This window comes from Musa acuminata, chromosome BXJ1-8 (genome assembly GCF_036884655.1).
Source record: "Musa acuminata AAA Group cultivar baxijiao chromosome BXJ1-8, Cavendish_Baxijiao_AAA, whole genome shotgun sequence".
Classification (NCBI taxonomy): Eukaryota; Viridiplantae; Streptophyta; class Magnoliopsida; order Zingiberales; family Musaceae; genus Musa; species Musa acuminata.
The window spans coordinates 51,340,999-51,362,539 of NC_088334.1; the positions used below are offsets into that span (position 1 = coordinate 51,340,999).

A 21,541-nucleotide genomic window follows, 5' to 3' on the forward strand; every position below is an offset into this window, starting at 1 on the left:
AAGAGACAACAAGAGAGAGAACTCCAGAAACCTAAAGAAGAAACTTTAAGATCAATCATAAAAGAGGGGAATAAGGAAGGAAGGCTGAGAGGAAGGTCAAATGACTCGAATCCCCAACAGAAGACAGCGATAGATTCTCTCCCCGACAGCCATATCTGATAAAGAAATCTGTCCACGCCCCGACTTCAACCTCGTGGTACCCACCCCACCTCCTCCTCTCTTTCTACGCGCCGACAGCAAACAGCCTTTTTCTCGATATGGTGTCTCTTTGGCCTGCGTGTAGTGGAAGCACACGGGTGTTCGGTAATCGAGAGGAAACAGCAAATCCTGACGTCGATTCTGGCTGTTGTCTTAGGCAGATAACGAATCCCAGTTTTCACTCTTCCACGCCATTCCTTCCCCTCTTCAACTCTGCACTTGACTCAACGCAGACTGTCACCACTACCTCTCTCTCTCTCTCTCTCTCTCTCTCTCTCTCGACCCATTTATAGGACTTTGGAGGAGAGGAGAGGAGAGGGGAGGGAGGGAGGAGGTGGGATTGTGCGCTTCGATTGGAGGGGATGGAGGAGGAGGAGGCGAAGAAAGAGAGGAATGAGGAGGTGGAGAGTGATGGTGGTGATGGTGGAGTAGAGATGGTGAGAGTACTGGTGGTGGATGACTCCCCTGTGGACAGAAAGATAGTGGAGATGCTGCTCAAGAAGAGTGGAAGGATGTTTGAAGGTAAGTGGATTCTCTTAATTGTCAGGTTCAACAATCTAGATCTGTGGACTGGTTCTTGTAGTTCATCTGTTGATCCCTGTTTTGTGAGACTGCTTGTCGCCATTTGCCAATTTGATCTTTCCCAAAACCCAAATCACAACTTCAACACACAAAGTTGAGTTAGTGAAAGTGGTCTAAATCATTACGAAACCCACATGCAAGTCTCGATTGTCTCTCAGGATGCATAGTTCTGCTACCTAAGCAAATCAAAGCCAACTCAACACAGTTTCCTTCACAAGAGAAGGTCTAAACTCAAAAGGACTCCGGATCTTGGACACAGAGAATGAAATCTCAAGCACCCCTACTTGTAGAAGTCCATGATAAGGATGCCCAGGCCACCACCAAAATCCACATTTCATCAAGCTGAGGTGATAAGCAACTTCTTTCTACCTTCAGGGAGAAAGAGGTGGCATAAGACCGCCAATGCCGGTCCCAAGCCTGGCTGAAAAGGGTATATAATTGCATTAGACCACTAATATTAGATCTGTAGTTGTACGTGACAAGCATTCTTAGTGGGTATTTCAAATGAATCTTTAGTGTTTGGTAAACCACATTATAAGTTCCACTGTTAAGTTTGCAATTCTATTTTTTTTGCTTGTTTCTATAGCTGGCATTTACATGTAGAGCAAATGCAAATTTATCTCTGAATCACTTGCCTCCTAACAGTCTGCATTATTTTTCTGACACTGAGTTCTGCATGTAGTGTTGCCTCCAGCAAAAGAATGCAAGAACCAAACAGGGTATTCACTTAGGGCTAGAAGTCATCCTACACCAGCTCATATCCTTGTGAGCCTAATCTATGATGATTTAGGACTTCACCAGAATTATCATTGATGAGGCTGCCATAGAACAATTATCCTTCAGTAATTAGATTGTCCCCCATATTGTTTTAAATTCCTCATCCTGAAGATAATTTTAGTTGTCTTTATGTCAATCTGAAAGATTGTAGATTTTGACAATCTCATTTGATAGTAAAAACTCTCCTTCTGAATAAACAAAGCCAGTGGTTTTGCTCTCTTTAATCTTTTTCAGAACACTAACTTTCTTCGTTTGCATTTTCAGTTATTGCCGTTGATTCGGGGGAGAAAGCAATGGAAGTTCTTGGCTTGAGCGGAGTAACGATTGGAAGGCCTCATTTTAATGTATGTAATTTCCTAAATTCATTCTTAGTTGTTGATGTTTTCTAAATTCTACAATTAAAACTATTGTGTTATAGGCTGGTCAAAGATACGCTTCTATAAGATATCAAAAGGATACACGATAGCAATCAATCTATTAGTTTTTAACTAAGACATAAATAGACCCTAAAGGGATCACACATTGCCAAAGAGTTATCTAAACATTTGCAGTTACATTCTTAGTTGAAATTTGTTGTTTTGTTAATGTATAAATATTTTGAGCAATTAACAAAAAATATATACAAACAAGTTTATAATGCTGAGACGAAAATGTTGTGGTGATCGTGTGTAGTTACTAGAAAAGATGAGGAAAACAGATACTTCCATTCGTGAATAATTAGGTGTACTTTCTCTATAAAGGCAAATTGACTTGTATTTAGACATGAATATGACCTGCCACGTCACCTTGATGCTTAAACCTGATTGATCGGAATGATGCTGTGCAGGAGCAGAAAATTGATGTAATTCTTACAGACTATTGTATGCCACAAATGACTGGCTATGACCTTCTCAAGGCTATCAAGGTATGCAAATGTTACTCTTTTTTCCTCCCAGCAATCAACTTATAGTTTTGTAATTGCAGCATAACTTTATCTGCCAATTTATGCTTGCTCAAGATCTAATTAACTTTTTGTATTTTTCCAGGAGCACGACAGCTTAAAATCCATACCTGTAGTCATGATGTCATCTGAAAATGATCCTCAGAGAATCAGCAGGTATATTGTTAATTTCTGGACATTTTTGCATCGTCAGATAGAATGTGAGCTCTGCAGATGCTGCTCATGCCAAAAGAAGTTAATTAGCATGTCAAGTTCAAGTGTTAGTGCAAGTGAATGAAAGTAATTAGAACAAAATATGTTTGCTCGATTAAGTTGGTGACCGCTGCTACTCAAATAATTCATAGCTGTTCTATGCTTCCAACTGGAGATCATTCTTTACCAAAATTCTTCAGTTACATATGCAGCATGAGAGAAAAATAGAAAAAACAGCATGTACCAAAACTAATTAGATTTGACTTCTGAAATCTGTATTTTCTTTTCTACTTTTTGGGATGCTGATTCTCTTTGTGCAGGTGTGGAGGTATTGGAGCTGAAGATTTCATCCTTAAGCCACTAAAAGTAAAAGATGTCCAGAGGTTAAGAACTTATGCTGTGCCAAGAACTCCAATATCCAAATCAGGTACCAAGAGGAAGCTGCCAGTAGATTTGGTAGCCGAAAACAGTGGTTACGAGACGTGTCAACGGGTTGCTAAAGTTGCTGTTGCATGACGATGAATTCTCTGATGACTCTTTTTGACACTATAATATTAGTGATCAAATGTCGAAAGGTATAAGATCAGTAGAACCGAGTTTTTTCTTATCTGTTCCACATGAACAAATTTACATTCCATTGAGTTCATGGAGATTTGGTTATACCATTAATTCTGGTGCATTAGTGGAAAATGATGGTATGCAGATGGCAAATAGTCATCCTGAAAAACTATACTTGTTCTTGACGTAGCGTTTGATTAGTTTGCTGTGGCAGTTGAGTAGAGATGCTTGTAACAATTTGGAGGCCTTGGAGTTCAATGATTTGTTGTGTCTTTGGTTACATTTATGCTATCCATTGATCAGCTTCTCTTGATGCCAAGCTGAGCTTATTCTCATTATATTTTCCTTGCTGTTTAGCATAGAATTAATTATTTGCATTCAAAGCAGTTGAATGCATACAATGCTACAATGCCTTGAAAGAGAGGAAACTCCCTCCCTCCCTCCCTCCTTGTCCATCTAACACTCCAAATGCTCTCAACCTATCTGTTTACTGCAATTTTGATGGAAGATTAAATGATGAAGCTTATCACATGTATGTACATACAAATTCATGTTGTCAGTTTCAAAGCTAAATTCACACTCATATCAGAAAAAACAATGTTCATCTGCATCACACTGTTTCTTTTCTTCTGTTCAACTTCAATTGGAAAGAACAAGAATGGTGATTGAGCTTTATTCTAGCAAATTAATGATCATCTTTGAGAGAGGTGGAGTTCTCCCAAACCCAGAAGAGTTTGTATCTGCCATTCTTAAGGTCATTGAGCCATGTCATAGCAAATTAAAACCCAGCTATGTGCTCCTCCAAGTTGGAGTCTTCCCCAACCCACAAGAGACTTGAAAGCACAGCCACTTGAAAGCACAGGTGATGTGTCCATGGCAGACCTCACCTCATTGACTGAACAAAATATCTTCTCTCTCTTTCTCAGCATGTCACTTGGTGTTTGACACATTCAAACACTGCCATGCTTACCCTACCCCACACATAAAATAATAAGCATAATAACAATTAAAGTATATAAATTGTTTTTATATTTCCAAAAATACTCCTTCCAAACACAAAATTATGCCTAAATCTTCAAAATGATTTACTTCAATCTTTTGTCATTAACATATGATCTATGATACTTTAGTAGGGTATTTATATAATCATTAATACAACATTATTTTAATCAGCCATAGCATTCCTAGACCAAATCTTGATGAGGAAAATGGAGTGGGAATGATTCTTCTGATTTCAATATGATCAAGGACAAAATCCAATCATGGGTTCATTTATCTAAAGAGGCTTGACCTAGAAATAGTGTGGCCACATTTAACATGAAATGTGGAACTATTCAATTGATCATCAAATTTACATTTTAGCTGTCTTCCACGTGGAGTTGAGTAGATTGTGTGATGACTTTTACAGACACTTTCTTTTTAACAAAAGAAATCATCAAACTATCACTAATAATAGAAAGGTAATTTTTTTAAAAAAAATTCTTGAACTTTGGATTTTGCTAGAGAATACTATATTTAATTTTTTTCTTATTTCTTAGAGCGCTCTAGCCCGAGCGCTCTAACTATATGAAAAAGATCATTTTATTCTTGTAACTTTAAAAAATTTTCATCCCAACCTCAATCTTAGTCATGCCTCTGCTTATCTCTAGTCGCTCGCTCAGATCATTGGCCCTCGCACCAAGATGCAGACGACTAAAGGAGTAAAAGGGGACGATTGATATTGTTTGTCAGACTAGAAGAGAGAGGTGGACAATAAGACTAGTATCTCTACAAGGAGAGGATGAGATCGACATTATCTACCAATTTGTATATATAAACAATTAGATGGAAAAAAAAAACGGGACCAACAAATACAGGATGATTGGTGTGATAGAATCACGATCGATGATAAATAAAGATAAAATAATTATTTTTTAAAAAATTATGAGTTCTTTTTCAATATTCACCTCTAATTAAAAAAAAAGAAGAAATAAAAGTATGGGAGACATCTGCTCGGCGACCTAATTTTGCTGTGCTCACAATTTCCATTTGTGAGGGTCAATTAATATTCTTTTAAGGCATCATTTAAGACAATATGGGCAAATTGTGGGGGCATTAATGTCCACTTCTTTCCGCGTTCTTTCTCGGTTGGTGGTACGAACTACGTTGACCCAAAAACCCCATCTTTTGGTTTCGTCCGTCAAATTTTAGGAAGAAAAGAAGCGATAAATACGAATCCATCTAGCCATCTTGATGTTCGTAGGATTCCGAGTTCGGCAGCCGCTGTGAACTGCGCAAGCCCATACAAATCGATCTTCCGAGCTGCTGGTTTCGGATTCACGGTACTCCTCAATCTTGCTTTCTTGAAAACCCTAGCTAGTTGCGGAGTCGATATCTTCTCGACTTCGATTGATCATCGAAGCTCAAGCGATCCTGTCTTTTTTTTTTTTTCTGCCGGAATTTGATCCTTTGACACGGCATGGTTGTTCGATATCTTTGAGGAATCGGTGCAATTTGGTCCTTCGTTGACGAGGACGGAGCGAAAGGGTAAGGTTCTCAAACGCTAGCGTAGATTTTTAGGGTTCCGGGATTCATTACTCTGTGAGTTTACTTGTGCGTGAGCAAAATTCCAAAACCATAGAAAGAACTGCCTTTTGATCTCTTACACGGATCAAGAGTCGTGACATATAAGGGGAAAAAATCGGATGGTAACTTGGAGCTCTTGTAAAGCTCAGAGCTTTGATGAATTCACGGCGATCCAAATCCGTGAAGCTTGTTTCGTCCCATTCCCAATCCATAGAAGTAGAGTTAGGAGAGTGCTCCCAAATGGGTTCTTCCATTGACAATACGGTCTACTGCTGCATCGCCAAGGGGAACAAGATTCTGTATTCTTACAACAGCAAAGGCCACGAGCTCGAGACCTTGGCCATTCTCTGCCTCGAGAATGCGCCGGCTTTCCACAAATGGTACTTCCACTCCATCGGGACCAGGACTTTTGGATTCTTGACGGCAGATGGCCACACATACTTCGCCATCATTGACCCTAGCGTCGGGAATTTGGCGATTCTTCAGTTCCTGGAGCACATTCAAGATGGTTTCAGGAAGGTGGCAAAGAATGGTTTTCATGATGACTTGGTGCCCATCGTCCAGCGGCTCATAGCATCCTTGGAGAACATGCCTCGATATGCCTTCTCATTGGACGACAATTCCGAGGGCACAGCATCTAGTGATGGTTCCACATCGACAAAGGCACCATTGCTAGGGAAGAACAGTGGCAGCCATCACGACAAGAAGAAGATGAAGGATAAAGTGCTTCAAAGTGATGATGTGATTGAAGATGATGCTGATAGGACAGTGAAGATTGATATGCCACCACAGACAGTGGGTGCCATGTCACTGCCAAGGAGCTTGAGCTCGACGAGACTTCGTGTGCAACAAGCAGGAAGGAGATTGTGGTGTCGGCATGTAAAGATAGTCATAGCTACCGATATAATCATCTGCCTGATCCTGTTTGGTGTTTGGTTGGCAGTGTGCAGGGGCTTCCATTGCGTATCGGGGAAATAGAAGAAGAGGGATTGCATTTGTGAACAAGAAAGGTAAGAAACACTTTGCTAGATGGATTCAAGTAGTTTCTTGCGTAAGAAGCTGAGATGTAGTTTTACAAACATGGAAAGAAATTTCGTTAGCATGTGGATGAATCCCCTCAGAAAGAATATGAATTGAGACGTGCAGTATTCTAGAAAGTGATGCTGTGAAGATTCAGTTGAAGGAAGAAAGTTCTTGGATATGCAGCACTTGTGGCACGCCAGTGACTCATTGCTGTCCGCGGCATAAAATATACGATACTTGTTGCTAGTGTAATATGAATACTTGTTTTTCCTCCTTTTTCTTGGTTCTTGTGGATGTTAGTCATACGTCAACAGCTGTTCATATGTATCATATTTCTAGATCGACTTCTCGCTTAGAGGATCTTTGGCATGATGACAATGCTTAAAACATTCGAGCTTTCTGTTTGTCTTAAAATGATGTGAAATTTCCCGATTGCCACTAATATTGTATTTATTTGCCTGCTTTTTACACTTAATTATCATCATGCATTGTCATAAATTTTCCACTAATTCTGGATTGTAGTCACACAAATTAGTTATTATCTATACTTTGCTACCTTTAGATGTGGATATTGGAGGAGAGCAGACTTCCTCTGTTTTCATCCACCATTGTTAAATTGCATCACTTCAGACCCTTCAGCTTCTTTTGCCTCCTTTTGTTTGTGAATGAAACGATCTCTGCTATTGTAGAAACTAAATTTGAGCATTGTCTATGATGTTAAAGAATCAGAGTGGGATTTGTTGTTATTTCCATATGGATTGCTCGGATGATTTAGCAGATGCCTAAACAATGATTATGTTGTATGATGATGTGAACACAATCATCATCCATCTCTCAAGACAACTCATGTAGGTATTATCTATCCTACCAATTGGACTAGTTAGCACCAATCAGAGTTTCACTATTTTTACAGCATAGTTGAGCTCACCATCAATCGAGGCACAACTCCTAACCTAATTTGTTGAGTTGGATTATGTTTAACCAATACATATCATGTTAAGAATTAGATCCGAAACTAATCAACTTTCAACGTCGATGGCATCCTTGATTTGATCTGTTATTAGTATCAAGAACTTGAATTTTGGATCATCCACAACTGTTATTAATGAACACTCAACTCTGACATTTTCCAGCTTTAAATCCTCAATGTTGGGATTGCTTTTTAGTTCTATTAAGAAGCTAAAGATAAAGGATTAAGAGTACGTTTGCGAATACATTTGAAATATATATTGAGGTTATTTGATAATTTTCTTTTTTAAATCACGTTCGACCTGAATGTTGTGTTGTAAATGCTCTGTTTGATGTTATCTCAAGATAGCAGTAACATTTCAATATTTCTATAAACATATTGCAGGCATATTATTATATACTATCTTAAAGGAATAAAATTAAATTAAAAAAAGCTAGAACTCTTATAGAACATGATGAAATTAAAATGAGTCCATGACACAAGACTCCTGTCAATTCGCATCGACGAGATATAAAAACTTAGGATAGAAAACATTATAATTATTAGTTTAATGGAGATGGGTCAAATTTACAGGAATAATAAATTTTAAGGCATATGAAAACTGCATAATCCATTAATATAATTCAAACCCTTTAGTTTTTCCAGAACTGTAACCTTAGATAACAGTTGAACAAAGTTCTAAAACACTTACAAAACCTTTCTGATGAGAGTCAAAGGTGATGACTTGTAAAGGCTTGAGCCAACAATTGCCATGGAGTGCAAGAAGCATTTGATTATTCCTACCACTGTGACCATTAAAAGCTCCCAAGCATCCAGAGCTTATGAAGTAGGCCTATGGATTTAGTTTCATGTCGCATAACATGGGATCTAACTTGCTGAGCTGCTAATTGGATTCAGAAACACAAACGAATCATCATTGCTGAGCTGCTAATGACCTTTTTCGCTCTTCACCTCTGTACAACCTCCACAGGGCAGAACACCCCCTCGTTACGAGATAGTGTGAGAGAACACTAGTAAGATTTGCTAAGGAAGTTGTGCAATTTCAAGCAAAATTTTATTCAGCGACTGTGGCCGCGAGAAGAAGGGGCAGTGATCGCACCCTTTGATCATGTAGATCCCATGAGGAGGGTTCTCCCTCACCAGCTTCTCCTGGACGTCGGGTGAGAGCATGTGGTCATCAAGTGTTTGGATGAAGAAACGTTTCGCCGTGCCATAGTTTTCGGGCGTGAGGGACAGCTTCTCCATGATGGGTGCCAATGGGATAGGTCTCATGGATACTGCAGCCAACGCGATATCCTGCATTACGAACATAAATTTATGAGAACGAACTTCAGTCTGGAACGCAAGCTAATGATATGGCAACCAGAATCATCGAATAGATAGTTTCAGAATCATATGTTATCAGTTTTCTTCACATGGAATAAGCTCTAGAAGGCTGTAGAAAAGGCTCAACATTTGCAAACTAGGGTCAACCCTTTGTTTGGCTCAAACCAGGCACATTCTCGAGATCAGTCATACTACCTAAATGGCTTACTTACGTTTGTTGGCGCAACAAGCAGTCCCAAGTGTGCTTGGCTTGTTAAAAGCCAGAGTTAATACACTTTATAATAATATATTATATAATTTATCACTTTACCTCGATTTTATGGTTCAATTTAACAAGATGGTGGATCCTGAATATATTAACAACTAAATTTTGGGCTTCTAGACCTTAGCCTTGTATTCTCTCTCTCTCTCTCGCTCTCTCTCTCTCTCTCCCCCTCACACACACACACACAATTTTTTCTTCCCCATCTTAACTTTATCCCAACCTCATAGTGTCATGGCCATCCTTCAACAAGCTATGAACCTCAAAACTCATGATTTTGAAGGTGGCGCATGTCTCTCCTCAACTCCTCTACTGCCAACACCAACTTTCATGCTATAGTGACATCATGACATGTGGCCCTCTCCGGTGTGCGTCCCTCATCATTCCCACCATCTAGCCCCTTTTGGCTGAGTCCTTCCTTGACAGAGCTGGAGTTTGGCCAAGCTGATAGCAAACATGACTGCTCTTGTTCTAGCTGAGCATCAGCTAAGCATGAACAATGGACCTGTTTGGCGGAGTTGAGAACAAGCAGGTCTATGTTCATTCATGTTCAACTCGTTCCCTTGGCAAAATTACTCATTCCCTTTTAGCATCAGGCAATCTTAGTGGTTATCATTCTACTAAAATTATGTGGCAGTCAACGATATGCTAAAATTCAATTACCTTTGGAAACCACAACAAGCACAACAACCATGAGCAAGGATAGAAAAAAAAAAAAGACATAATAAACAGTAAACAGGCACTTGAAACTTCTGCATGTGTTCATAAAGGGCAGTAAATTCAATGTCTAAACAGTAATGACATTCTTTAAACAGACTGTATCAAACCAAGTTGCATTCATGTTTTCAATGCAAAATTCAGTACAAATATATAGATGGACTCTCAAGAAAATGGTCTCTATAAGACTGCAAAAAATGGAAAAAAAAAAAATTGGCATCCATCCATTTTAGATTGGACAAAATACAACTATCGAGACAGTTTTGAAAAAAGGCTTCCGTTAAATCGAAAAATTAGAAAAACTAGGAGAGTTTGAATCCAAACCTTGGAAGGACTTTGGTTAAAATATAGTCCCTTAATTTGCTGTTTGTCAAACATGAGTCCTGTAGGAGGTTTGTCTCTTCCGTTTCCGTAAACTAGAAACTGTGATTCTTTCAAGAAAACCTCAGCAGATGACAGCTGAAAAGATAGTTGACATGAATAAGGAAGCTGGACAGCACAAAGGAGACAGGAGCAGCAATGTCATAGCTTTAAACTGGGAATAACAGGACTAGCTTATGAAGTCTAAGAAAGTTCTGTCAGTTACCATGCTAACATACACAAAATAGTTTCTGTTGAAATTGCGGATAATAAGTCCTAGGATCCAGTTTTCGCACTTACTTTTAAAAAATAAAAAATAAAAAGAAGAATAAATATACAAATTTCCCAACTTCAATTGATAATCATAACAGTTATCTGAGGTTATGATAATTATACAAATTTCCCAACTTCAATTGAACTATTGAAACAGTTATCTGAGGTTAAAAAGTGTCACGCAAGATCAGAGTGTATAGTTATTAGATCAGTCAAAGAGGAATCAGCTAAATGTAATATTGGATAAGCACTGCATAACATTGCATAAGCACCACACACACACACACACACACACAGAGATACCCCCCTAAAAGGGAATACTTACTTTATCAGAAAACACATCAAAAGGTTTGTGTCCATCCAATACCATTGTTGCACTGAGGAATACTGCCTTTGATATCTTTTTTGGATAACATTCCAGTGCATAAGATACGCTAGCACCTCCAAAGCTATGACCAACCAATATCACCTATGAAATATATTTGCCAAATTATAAGCAGAACTCAGTTTGCAAAGAAACAAAGACCATACCAAGAGCACCCTTCACCTTTTCATCATCAGGAAGGCTGTGAAGATAATCAGTTAGAGGCTTCGAGTAATCCTCTAAGGTTGTTACGCTGTTTGGATCTGTCAGGTCTATCCCAGAGCCTTTGAGATCCAAAGCAATAGGAAGCAATCCTACTTCCTCCAAAAGAGATAGAGTCTTATACCAACACCAAGCTCCAAATCCTTCTCCATGGACAAGAATGATTTTCTTTGTCTCAAGATTCTCAAGAGAAACTGGATGCTGAAAGTACATTTTGCAAAGTTCCCAAAGATTAAAAGAAAATGGTTAGGCCCTTTCCCCTGAAGAAATTGATTGCACATTATCTAGCTTATAGCGATGTCAAACAGAAACCTAGAACAAGAGCCATAAATATCTTGTATAAATAAAGAACATGAATGTCTCATGAAGAGCCATATCCTATATCCAGAAATTGGTGAGAAGAATTGAATTGTCAATATGCTTCCATAACTAAAAGTTCAAACTCCTGTAAAAACATAGGTTAAACACAACATAGTACATTCTTAAACAACACAGCAAATCGACTTTGAGTAAGACTTTTAAGTTCCTTTAAATCAATTTTGAGGTATGCCCCCAGAATATCAATAAGTCTATGAAAAGTATACCTTAGGATGAAGTTCGCAAATAAACATGCCAACACAATAAAAACTAAGAAACATATGGATTCATATATTGAAATTTGGGAAGGCCTATAGTTAACCTAATATCCAGATTCCAGTACGTTGTGTATGTTTCAGTGACGTAACTCAATAGGTTAAGATTAAGGTACTATTCTATTGTTCTATTCTTTTAGAATATGCAAGTACTGTACTATCTGTGTACAAAAAAGATGGGTTCACAGTGGCTCTCTAATGAAATATGCTTTGCATCAAACATGACAATGGCCAGAAGTAGGAAAGGTCATGGTACGAGAGTTGATTTCAGGGCATCCAACTTTCAAACATACAGCTCATTCAGAGTGGCATTGCAGAAATAAACAGCATGATGCATGAGATATGAACAGACAAGGAAGCTAGAATTATCATCTTACAGATTTTCTTGTTCTTATAAAATAATATGGCTACATATAAAGTGGAGCATACCTACATTAAAAAATAACTTTTGCATACATCTGCAAAAAATATATCCATCAGCTTTGTAGTCTGGGTTTGTTACATGTGCTAATAAAGGATGTTAACTATTGTTGCACCACCCTTCCAATAAATTAGATCTGAAAGATTTATAGTTCATTTATATAACAGCTGTGACTTCTACATGCCAAGAACTGGCTGTCAGTTTGGTAGTCTGGATTTGTTACATGCGCTAATACAGGATATTTTAAACTGTTGTTGCACCTACCCTTCCAATTAACGAGACCTGATATTTTCATCATTTGTTAATATGATTGCTCCTAGACAACTTGATATCTTTCGATAAATTAAAATATTGTGGACTAGTTGAAAAAGAATATTGACTACAGGACAACTCTTATGTTAGCTGCAGTTACTCTCTTTCTTCAGAAAGAGAACAATAAAGATTCTTTTCAAGTTGCATGTGAAGCTGGTCGGGAAAAAGCATGTAGTTCCAGTTATGCTGACCTAAGTGGAGATGCCAGTATTATTCTCTGAGCCCATAGTTTAACCTGGGAATTTTGTCATCTTTTGGCCCAGAAAATTGAACTTACTAGGATGGATGAGCACATAGCTCCAAAGTAGAAGTATAAGCAAGTAGCTTTTTACTACTAAATGACATGAATGTCATTCCAGGTAAACCATATCCGCAAAAGCAGGATGGTCCACAAACCCTATTAGCATCATATGTTTCAGCGCTTCTGGATGTCATGATTCAGGTACAATCATGAACAGTTTATCCATCCATCACAATTGTACATCTTATCTGGATTTCCCTTTTCTGCCAGTTGAAAAATGTGAAAATTGAGGCATAACATCGTCAGGACTATGATTTTTTTTTTTTTGTGGATCTATTAGAGTAAGACGTACAACCCTCATGCAACCGATTATGCCTTCATGAATCACAGAGGATCATCGAGAGAAATTACCGGCTTTCCATTAGTAATCGAATCAGGGAGGTCTCGCCGCCGAGAGCTCGTGGACCCAATCCTCCGGGACATGGAGCCTTCGAACCGTTGTGACAACTGGTGCTGCTGAATCGCCATTGCGAGGGCCTGGCGGTGCAGGAGCTCCTCTTCAGACGCCGCCATCTTCCTCTGTGATCTCGACTTGGAGTTCTGCTTGCTCCTTGACCTGATGCCGCCTGCGGGGCCCTTCTTGGGCATACAGTCGAATGCATTGCCCATGGTGGTACTGAAAGAAGGCGAATCGAGTATAAAATTCAAGATCAGGAGGAACAAGAAGGGAAGAGCGTTTCGGCCAGAAACGTTTGTGATCAAAATAAGAAGGGAAGAACTTTAAGAACCCTGAAGAATTATACCACTAGATCATGGTCCTAGAGAACTAGAAAGAAGCAATTCTTGGAAGAATCGATGTGTAATCCCAGTTGTAACGGAAGAATTGCAATTTCCAACGCAAAACCTCCAAAAACCCCCAACTTTTCAGGGTTTTTCGTATACAATAAGGCCGGAAGGGGGCGAATTCAAGAATTTCCACTGAGGAAAAGCAGCGAAGATGGATCTGGAAGGGGAAACCCCGCGCAAACAGTTTCTCCAAGAAGCAGAAACTAATAACAAGAACAAAAATTAGATTTTGCGAGCATTATCACAACCGAACACGCAAAAATAACCACAAACTATGAGGAAAAGAAGGGGCAAACTCGAGGGGTATCGATTTGAAACTACATGATCAGAAAAAAAAAAAAGATTCCAAGAATAAATCGGGATTATTCGCAGAAAAGATTGGATTTGAGGATGGAGAAGAAAGCGCTGACGAAGAAGAGAGTGATTTCAACCGACGGTGGGAGCAGGTCGAAGGGCCTCAAACGGTTCGCCGGGAGGAAATTTGGACTCTCCTTGTCGCCATTCTCTCTTCGGAGATTGTTTAAGCAACAAGAATCATGCGATTTGGTAGGATGGGGAGAAGAACGGTGCGCTTGTCTTATGTTGCTTTCGAAAGGCTTTGGCGTGAGGAGTTGTGATTGGTGATGATGATGATGGATGATGATGATGCACTCCATTTCCATAACACTAACCATTTCTCCTCCATGTGCATTAAATATGCTACCAGATGATCTAATATTAAATATTTAAAAATATTAATTTGATGGTAATGTATCAAAATTATTTATCTCATCTAATAATTTTTTGATAATATTAAAATAAAAAAAATAATTTTAACTCTTAATCGAAATATCCCTCCTTCTTATTTATCTTTGTAAATATAAGTATACTATATTTCTTTCTCAAAATTGATTACAGAATTAGTGAAAGAACTTGTGATTCTTAGATACATTCATAATCATTTGTGCCATTGATGGAGCTGAGATGAATCACACAATAAATAATAAAACTTGATTTAATGATATTGTGGACTCAAAAGACCTTTTGACACCAAAAAGAAACCCTTGGAGAGAGAGACAGGATTACCTGCTTCTGTGAAAGACTGGCAAAGAACACCTTATACTTTTGTATAAGGTTTCTTCTGTAACCATTGTTCATTGACCATACTTTTTTTTGTATCAGAAGAAGAACAAGAATCTTCCTTCTTGTGGGAACTCAAGATTAACAATCATGTTAATATGCATGGATGTAACTTTCAGGAAAATATATATAATCTATGCATATAACTAAATTAATGTCAGTGGATATAGCTTTCATCTTTTGCAAAAGATTTGGAATCTTAAGACTTTAATTAGAGAGATGCTTTGATACATTGGTAGACTCAGATTTGAATGCTCTTTGGTCCTTTTTAAAGGTGCAAAATTCTTAAACAACATGTGATTATAAATATTTAAGAGATATTTGTTAGGATTAGTATGTATTTTTAATTTTTTTTAAAACCAATGTCTTTAAATAATTTGGAATCCAAATATGTAAAGGTTTTATGTGAAAAAAAATTAAAAATTAATTATTCTATAAATACTTCATCTATTAAGCCTTAATAAGAAGGACAGGAGAAAATACCTTTGAGTGTGAAAAAAATGAATAAATAAATAAATAAAGTCTTTAAGATTTATATAAGAGGATGATGAACTTCATATAACTTATAATTTTATCTGATATGATGAAAAATTTATTTTTTTTTATATAAACATAAGTAATGAATATCAAATTATGAAACTTCACATCAGTTATTCTTAGATTGATTTATGATTATTGATGCTCGATTTTTTTTAATTTTGTTTTCTATCCCGGTTTTCTCCTCTAACATATCAATCATAGCAAAGTACATAACCTCTTAGTTCAAAAGTGATGCTCACACCGAAGAAAATAATAATAATAATAATAATAATAATAATAATAATAATAATAATAATAATAATAATAATAATAATAATAATAGAGATCTCTCCACTGATGAGATTTCCATCAGTTCATCTATTGAAGGGAGCTGAGGTTTTCCTCGGGGCTTGGGACATTGGCAACATTAGTGCCTTTGTATTTGCTCCATTCAATATGGCTATTATGCAATGTATCTCTAAGCATTATTCAGGAGACTGTTATCTGAGAGTTGATGAACTGCATATTAATGATGCATGCTGATACTGACTTTCTCCTAAGCAGTAATATTAATGTCTTGAAAGCCCATTATATATATATATATATATATATGACCTGACAACCACCAAGACTTATCACAGACTCAAAGACTTGTTAGATGAGGTAAGAGTTAGTAGGAAGCCGGCCATCTTCCTCTTGTTGAGTTGGACCATTGTGGTTAAGAGCTCCCATACAACACACTACCTGTCTAAGGATCGAAGTTTCTTTCTCTATCCACCCTCAGCTACCCATTTCCCGTTCCTTTCAATAGTTTTGACTTATCATAAATGTTGGGTTTTAAATATTATTAAGGACCCACGGCTAAACCTTCCAATAAAATTTCCCATATAAAATCTTAAGCCTTCAACCTAATATAAGAGTCATTAACCTTCATACTATTGATGTACGTAAAGAAAGAGTCTGTATTGATTACGACTTAAGTTGCCAACATAATCGTGACACCCGCAGGAAACACATGACCATTATCGACTCCGACTTACGTAGTTGTTACTGTATCTGCTGCGTTGAATACTCGTGAGTTAAGTCGCCTCGTGGAATGCATTAATTTCATTTTGGGATAACGTAAGGTATACCCAACGTAATATGGACATTTATATATTAATATTTTTAATGATTATATATATTCAGATGAAAAAAAATATTTATTTAAATGTTTGATTGGAGTGAGATTCAAATCATAAACTTGGAATAATTTTAATATTTTAATATTAATCACTAAATCAAATTATATTTTAATATTTTAATATATTTAATAATAATAATAAAATAAATAAAATATTTCATCAAAAGTTCACAGCCTTAATTGAGATTTGGATATATTTGGTTGTGCTTATATTTGAATATTATTATGACATGTAAATTTTATAAATATTATTATTAATAATTAGCTTATTGTATCTACTTTTATATTTACTTAACTTATTGTATCTGTCGGATTATTTATTATCATAGTAATGTGTTAGCATATTACGTTACAGAGACCATTAAAGAAAATGAACAATATTTATATTTTTATCATTTTCATACGAAAAAGGCTCTCATTCATTATTTTATTTCCTTCTAAATTAAAAATATTATACAAAAATAGTAAAGGAACAAAAAACCCACACATTAATATTTTTTTATACAACTAAGTATCAAATAGAGTTTAATACAGAAAAATATAAAAAAAATAAAGATATTTTTATCCAAATGAGTTTCTTTCTCATTTTAATAAAATGTCTGAAACATTCGGTTATTAATTTATCGAATACTAATTGTTTGAAACCTTCGGTTACTAATAAAATATTTTATTTAAAATTTTTAAAAAATATTATGAAAAGTCATAAAATTAGAAAACTGTTTCAATTCATCAAATATACAAAAATTTCATATAGAATCACTCATGAAAACAATTTGTCAAAACACATAATAAATATAACCTTCGTCTCATTTGGTAATGTCGAGAAATATAATTTGTTTCGCTATTCTTATTTTATGAAGTATCCGATTGGATACTATGGCACAAACTTGACATAAGATAACAAAATTAGAGAGGATAACAAAAAAAAATATATTATAAATTAGTAATAAATTAAAATGTAAATTAGAAACCACATCATTCCTTTTCAATTGAATTAAAAATATTAGGTCATAATATAGATGATTTGGATAAACATAACTCACTCTTTCCTACTTTCCACGAACCCATTTTTAGGTATTACTAACTATTAATTCTTAATCGTTACTAGAATTCGAGAAAAGAATCCGACATTGGGAACGTACCGGAACTATTCATGACTTTAGTCGTTACCTAAGTCTGTTGTTTCTGTCGTCGATATAATGGAGCCGTTTCTTGGCCTCCCGCCGAACGAGGCTGCGAAGCCGAGATGAAGAGGTTTCCGGTCGCCTTCGTCGTCGCATCTATCCTCTTCTTCCTCTCTGCCTCCCTCTCGATCTCCGTGGCGGCGGAGGAGGCCACCGTGTACATCGCCTACGTGGAATGTCCCGAGGGCGTGAAACCCGAGGCCTTCTCTATTCGAACCCTCGCCGTCGTCCTTGGGAGGTCGCTCTTCCCCCTCCTCCTCTTCCCATCCCTGCACGATACCTTCTTCTCGGTTTGATTAGGGTTTTCTATGTCATCAAAGGTTTGATCTTTTACGTTCCTGCAGTGAAGAGCGCGCCAAGGATGCCGTGATCCATCATTATACGCATGCCGCGAGGGGGTTCGCGGCGAAACTCACCGCACAACAGGTCGAAGAATTGCGGAGTGAGTTCCAGTTTCCCCCTAGTTCTTATGATTTTGGTACTTGCAATTTGATATGATTCTGGACGTTTCTTTATTGATCCCTTCCCATGCGATTCAAATTTGTCTCTTTAACAGATTTTCTACCATTACTTTCATTTAGCAGCCCATAGAAATAGCTTATCTTGTATTGATCTCTCTCTGTGATCGGACTACATTATTGGTTATATTAGAAAAAAATCTTGTTATTACAATTTCTCTATAATTGTTTTAGATTAACCAAACGCACAGAGAGGGATTGTTTTGCCCATTGGTCATGACCCTTCTTTTCAATTGATCTCTCTGTGATCGAACCATTCATTATTGGTTGAATTCGAAAAAGATCAAGTTCTATTTTGCAGCCTTTCTACGGTAGCTTTATATATATATATATATTGCCCATTGCTTGTCTGACACAAAAATTATTGTGTTACTTTTCATATATTGGATGGGATCATCATATTCTCCTTCTTATGTGAGTTATCTTGGGGGCTCTGTTCAAACCTTGAGGTTGACGTCCATTATATAGTTATTACATCATATCATTACCACACTGTTTGGTTCCGAATCCTGTAGCCCTTTGGCTCTTAAGTTCACTGTATATATCTTTTTTAAGACCATTGTTGGATTAGAAAGCTTATTAAGATAGTTTTTCAGATGATTTTTCACCACTGGTTCACAGGAAACCTATCACCAAAATCTGAAATTGGCTTTGCTGTGATTCAGGTCTCAGTCATACTCCAATTTCTTCAGTTGTACTAATGGAACTCCAATCCACACTTAGGGTAGTAGGTTATGTTGATAATTTAAGAAAATGCTTATAGCTTTTCACTCTTTTGTTAGAAAATGGCTTAAACTCAGCTTGCCTCTGGAAAGTAATAATTAATTTTTTTTGTTTTTTTTTTAATTCTGAGATTCACTATAGTGAAAATAGGACTTTTATGATAATCTCTTGTTTATTGAATTCAAGGGGCCTGTACATTCAAATGCTCCATGTGATATGCACAGTCTTTCTTTTAAAGGCTCCTTAGAACACAAGTGACTGTCTTCTTGAAACACACTTTAATCCTGAAAGCCTAAAGCATCAATGCTCCTTATGTTTCCGCAGGTGCGGAACCTACATATACATATATATGTACCCATTTGCGTACAAATTTACTTATGCTTACGAATGTGAACTAAAATGTATGCATACATACACATTTAGTTCTCTAACCTTGTTTAATTTGTCTTTTAGATTTTTTGAAGGAGGTTAAAAGCCATCAAATGTCAATGAAATAATAAGGGATGATACTTACACTTGTCAAGTGGTTGCTAATTAATCTTACATGTTATATGTTTTAGTACAGAACATAGAATTGGCCTTTGGATAAAAGTAATTTACTATGATATCATCATTATGTTGCTTTTCTTCTCGTTGGAGAAAAAAACCCTACTCTGGTGTTAGAATTGGCATGCGCATAAGTTTTTCAGTGGTACTGAAATGTGAACATTTGTGGAACTATTAAGCTCGGTGCTCATGCACTGTTGGATTGCAGAGCATCTTGATTATTTTTAATTTCATTTGATATCATTATGTGGCGTTTAGGGCATCAAAGGATTCCTGCCTTCTTTTTGCTGAAATGTATACGAGAAACATTCGAACACTGAGGCTGCTAGTTTTCAGCATTTCCCATTTGGTGTTATGTAGGAGTTATCTTCACTGTGATTGTGGAAAATATCTTTTAAGTTTCTGATTTATCCTTGTTATTCTGCAGAGCAACCTGGGGTTCTTCTCGTTTTGCCCGATATAATCTACCATCTCCATCGCACAGATGTGCATGTCTAACACGAGCTTTTGAGTTGATATGTTGGGCCATCAAATAAATGTATGAAATAAAATTGGTATATGGTAAATGCATGATTGGGTACATGCTTCTGCATGGGACTGTATGAAATTGGACTTATTCATATCAAAGTTCAAGTTCATGGATGCAGTTTTTCCAAGAGGTTTCTTTACTTGTACTTTTAAAGTTATTATTATTTTTATCTTATTACGAGGGACATTATTTATCTTGTGTAATCATCAGATACTTTTGAGATTAAAAGAATAATTTCATAAGATAATTGTGAGATCAATAATATTTTATGAATTTAAGTGTTGGATAATTAAAAATATATATATAATGTTTGTGTTGTCAAGATATGAATATTGAGATAGATGTGTGGAATTATTAAGAAAATTTAAAAAAAAAATATTTATGAATAATTAATTATTGAGAGAAAATTGTTTAAAATAATATTAGCATACGCTTAAGAAATTTTCGGATGTGATTGGTAAAATAATTAATGTTAATGGTATCAAGAGATTGAGAAAGATATAATAATATTTTAATAAAAATTATAAATAGAGATTAAATATTTTAAATTTAATTAAATATATAATTTTTTATAGATCTCAACAGCAAGAAAATATGTGTCAAAATAATTAAGATTTATGATTTTACCATTATTGCTGTTTGCAAGCTCATTCTAATACATAATAAATCAAGCAAATCATGAAAAGATTACTTGATTACTTATTCAAACTTTGTAGGTGTATTTTTATTTTTATTTTTATTTTTTAAAATAATAGAACATGAAAATATTTTTTAAAAATATTTTTGTTGAAAATTATTTAATGTGTGCTTTCTAAGAAAAAAGAAGTTTGTAGGTTTTTTATTTTATTTTTGAGTTTTATTAGAAATATGCTATATGTAAATATCTTCTTAAGGGAAATAGAAAAATAAAATTTCGGGAGATTTTTGGAAAGAATATTTTTTATAAAAAAATATTTTCGAAAATCTCTATAAACACAAGATAAAGAAATTTGTTTTTGAAATTTTGTAACGTTGTTTTCAGGTTGTAAAAGTGTTTTAAGAAACAATTTGTCTTTCAAGTCCACAGACAATCTACGAACTACCAATATTATATACGATCAACAAAATCCAATAAAAATATTAAATTGCGTCCTCTCCAATATAAACAGTATTAAAGAAAACTACAAGCAAATATCTTCACAACTATCGTACAGAAACACGAGGTTTTTTTATAGATACACGTTTTGATTACACGTTGATACATTGAAAACAATATATATAATTGATTTTTTAGTAAAGTTTTTTATCACAATTTTTTAAAAAAATTAAGACAAATAATTTTTTAATCAAAATAAGAACCACTTTTCCATCATTTTTAATTAAATAATCATATATATATATATATATATATATATATATATATATATATGTCGGTTGGTCAATAAGTCGCTGGCTTTCAC

At 35.9% G+C, this 21,541-nt stretch overlaps 4 protein-coding genes across 11 annotated transcripts; 3 read left to right on the forward strand and 1 right to left on the reverse strand.

Annotated features, from left to right (window-relative positions):
• Window positions 1–394: 394 nt before the first annotated feature.
• LOC135588707 (two-component response regulator ORR1-like) lies at window positions 395–3,527 on the forward strand. The gene is made up of 5 exons (XM_065080974.1): window positions 395–720; window positions 1,822–1,901; window positions 2,384–2,461; window positions 2,583–2,653; window positions 3,010–3,527. Exons 1-5 carry the CDS (start codon window positions 561–563, stop codon window positions 3,203–3,205), a joined length of 585 nt encoding a protein of 194 aa, XP_064937046.1. The 5' UTR covers window positions 395–560; the 3' UTR covers window positions 3,206–3,527.
• A 1,855-nt stretch (window positions 3,528–5,382) lies between these two features.
• LOC135588710 (phytolongin Phyl1.1-like) lies at window positions 5,383–7,305 on the forward strand. The gene has a single exon (XM_065080975.1). It carries the CDS (start codon window positions 5,969–5,971, stop codon window positions 6,788–6,790), a length of 822 nt encoding a protein of 273 aa, XP_064937047.1. The 5' UTR covers window positions 5,383–5,968; the 3' UTR covers window positions 6,791–7,305.
• Window positions 7,306–8,398: 1,093 nt separating this feature from the next.
• Window positions 8,399–14,414, reverse strand: LOC135581423 (putative methylesterase 14, chloroplastic). 8 transcript variants are annotated; one of them, XM_065080981.1, is made up of 6 exons: window positions 14,217–14,410; window positions 13,347–13,611; window positions 11,291–11,530; window positions 11,069–11,212; window positions 10,435–10,569; window positions 8,399–9,101 (listed from the first exon to the last, which is right to left on the reverse strand). In XM_065080981.1, the coding sequence occupies exons 2-6, from the start codon at window positions 13,602–13,604 to the stop codon at window positions 8,829–8,831; spliced, it is 1,050 nt and encodes a 349-aa protein (XP_064937053.1). In that variant the 5' UTR covers window positions 13,605–13,611; window positions 14,217–14,410; the 3' UTR covers window positions 8,399–8,828. The 8 variants fall into 8 exon arrangements, with proteins under 8 accessions (XP_064937053.1, XP_064937052.1, XP_064937049.1 ...); XM_065080980.1 differs by having other exon boundaries at window positions 13,347–13,984; XM_065080977.1 differs by having other exon boundaries at window positions 14,213–14,410.
• A 3,349-nt stretch (window positions 14,415–17,763) lies between these two features.
• On the forward strand, window positions 17,764–20,295 carry LOC135589233 (subtilisin-like protease SBT3.11). Its single transcript, XM_065081516.1, has 3 exons — window positions 17,764–18,024; window positions 18,131–18,228; window positions 20,001–20,295. The coding sequence occupies exons 1-3, from the start codon at window positions 17,849–17,851 to the stop codon at window positions 20,069–20,071; spliced, it is 345 nt and encodes a 114-aa protein (XP_064937588.1). The 5' UTR covers window positions 17,764–17,848; the 3' UTR covers window positions 20,072–20,295.
• Window positions 20,296–21,541: the final 1,246 nt, after the last annotated feature.

Excerpts from the sequence above, each read along its gene's own strand:
- LOC135588707 (XM_065080974.1), top strand. The coding sequence starts at position 561 with ATGGAGGAGGAGGAGGCGAAGAAAGAGAGGAATGAGGAGGTGGAGAGT. Across the intron at positions 721-1,821 it reads GAGTGGAAGGATGTTTGAAG|TTATTGCCGTTGATTCGGGG; the intron begins GTAAGTGGATTC and ends TTGCATTTTCAG. Across the intron at positions 2,462-2,582 it reads ACCTTCTCAAGGCTATCAAG|GAGCACGACAGCTTAAAATC; the intron begins GTATGCAAATGT and ends GTATTTTTCCAG.
- LOC135588710 (XM_065080975.1), top strand. The coding sequence starts at position 5,969 with ATGAATTCACGGCGATCCAAATCCGTGAAGCTTGTTTCGTCCCATTCC.
- LOC135581423 (XM_065080981.1), bottom strand. The coding sequence starts at position 13,604 with ATGGGCAATGCATTCGACTGTATGCCCAAGAAGGGCCCCGCAGGCGGC. Across the intron at positions 11,531-13,346 it reads CGATTACTAATGGAAAGCCG|CATCCAGTTTCTCTTGAGAA; the intron begins GTAATTTCTCTC and ends ATGTACTTTCAG. Across the intron at positions 11,213-11,290 it reads GCCTTCCTGATGATGAAAAG|GTGATATTGGTTGGTCATAG; the intron begins GTGAAGGGTGCT and ends TATATTTCATAG.
- LOC135589233 (XM_065081516.1), top strand. The coding sequence starts at position 17,849 with ATGAAGAGGTTTCCGGTCGCCTTCGTCGTCGCATCTATCCTCTTCTTC. Across the intron at positions 18,025-18,130 it reads CTCGCCGTCGTCCTTGGGAG|TGAAGAGCGCGCCAAGGATG; the intron begins GTCGCTCTTCCC and ends ACGTTCCTGCAG. Across the intron at positions 18,229-20,000 it reads ACAGGTCGAAGAATTGCGGA|AGCAACCTGGGGTTCTTCTC; the intron begins GTGAGTTCCAGT and ends GTTATTCTGCAG.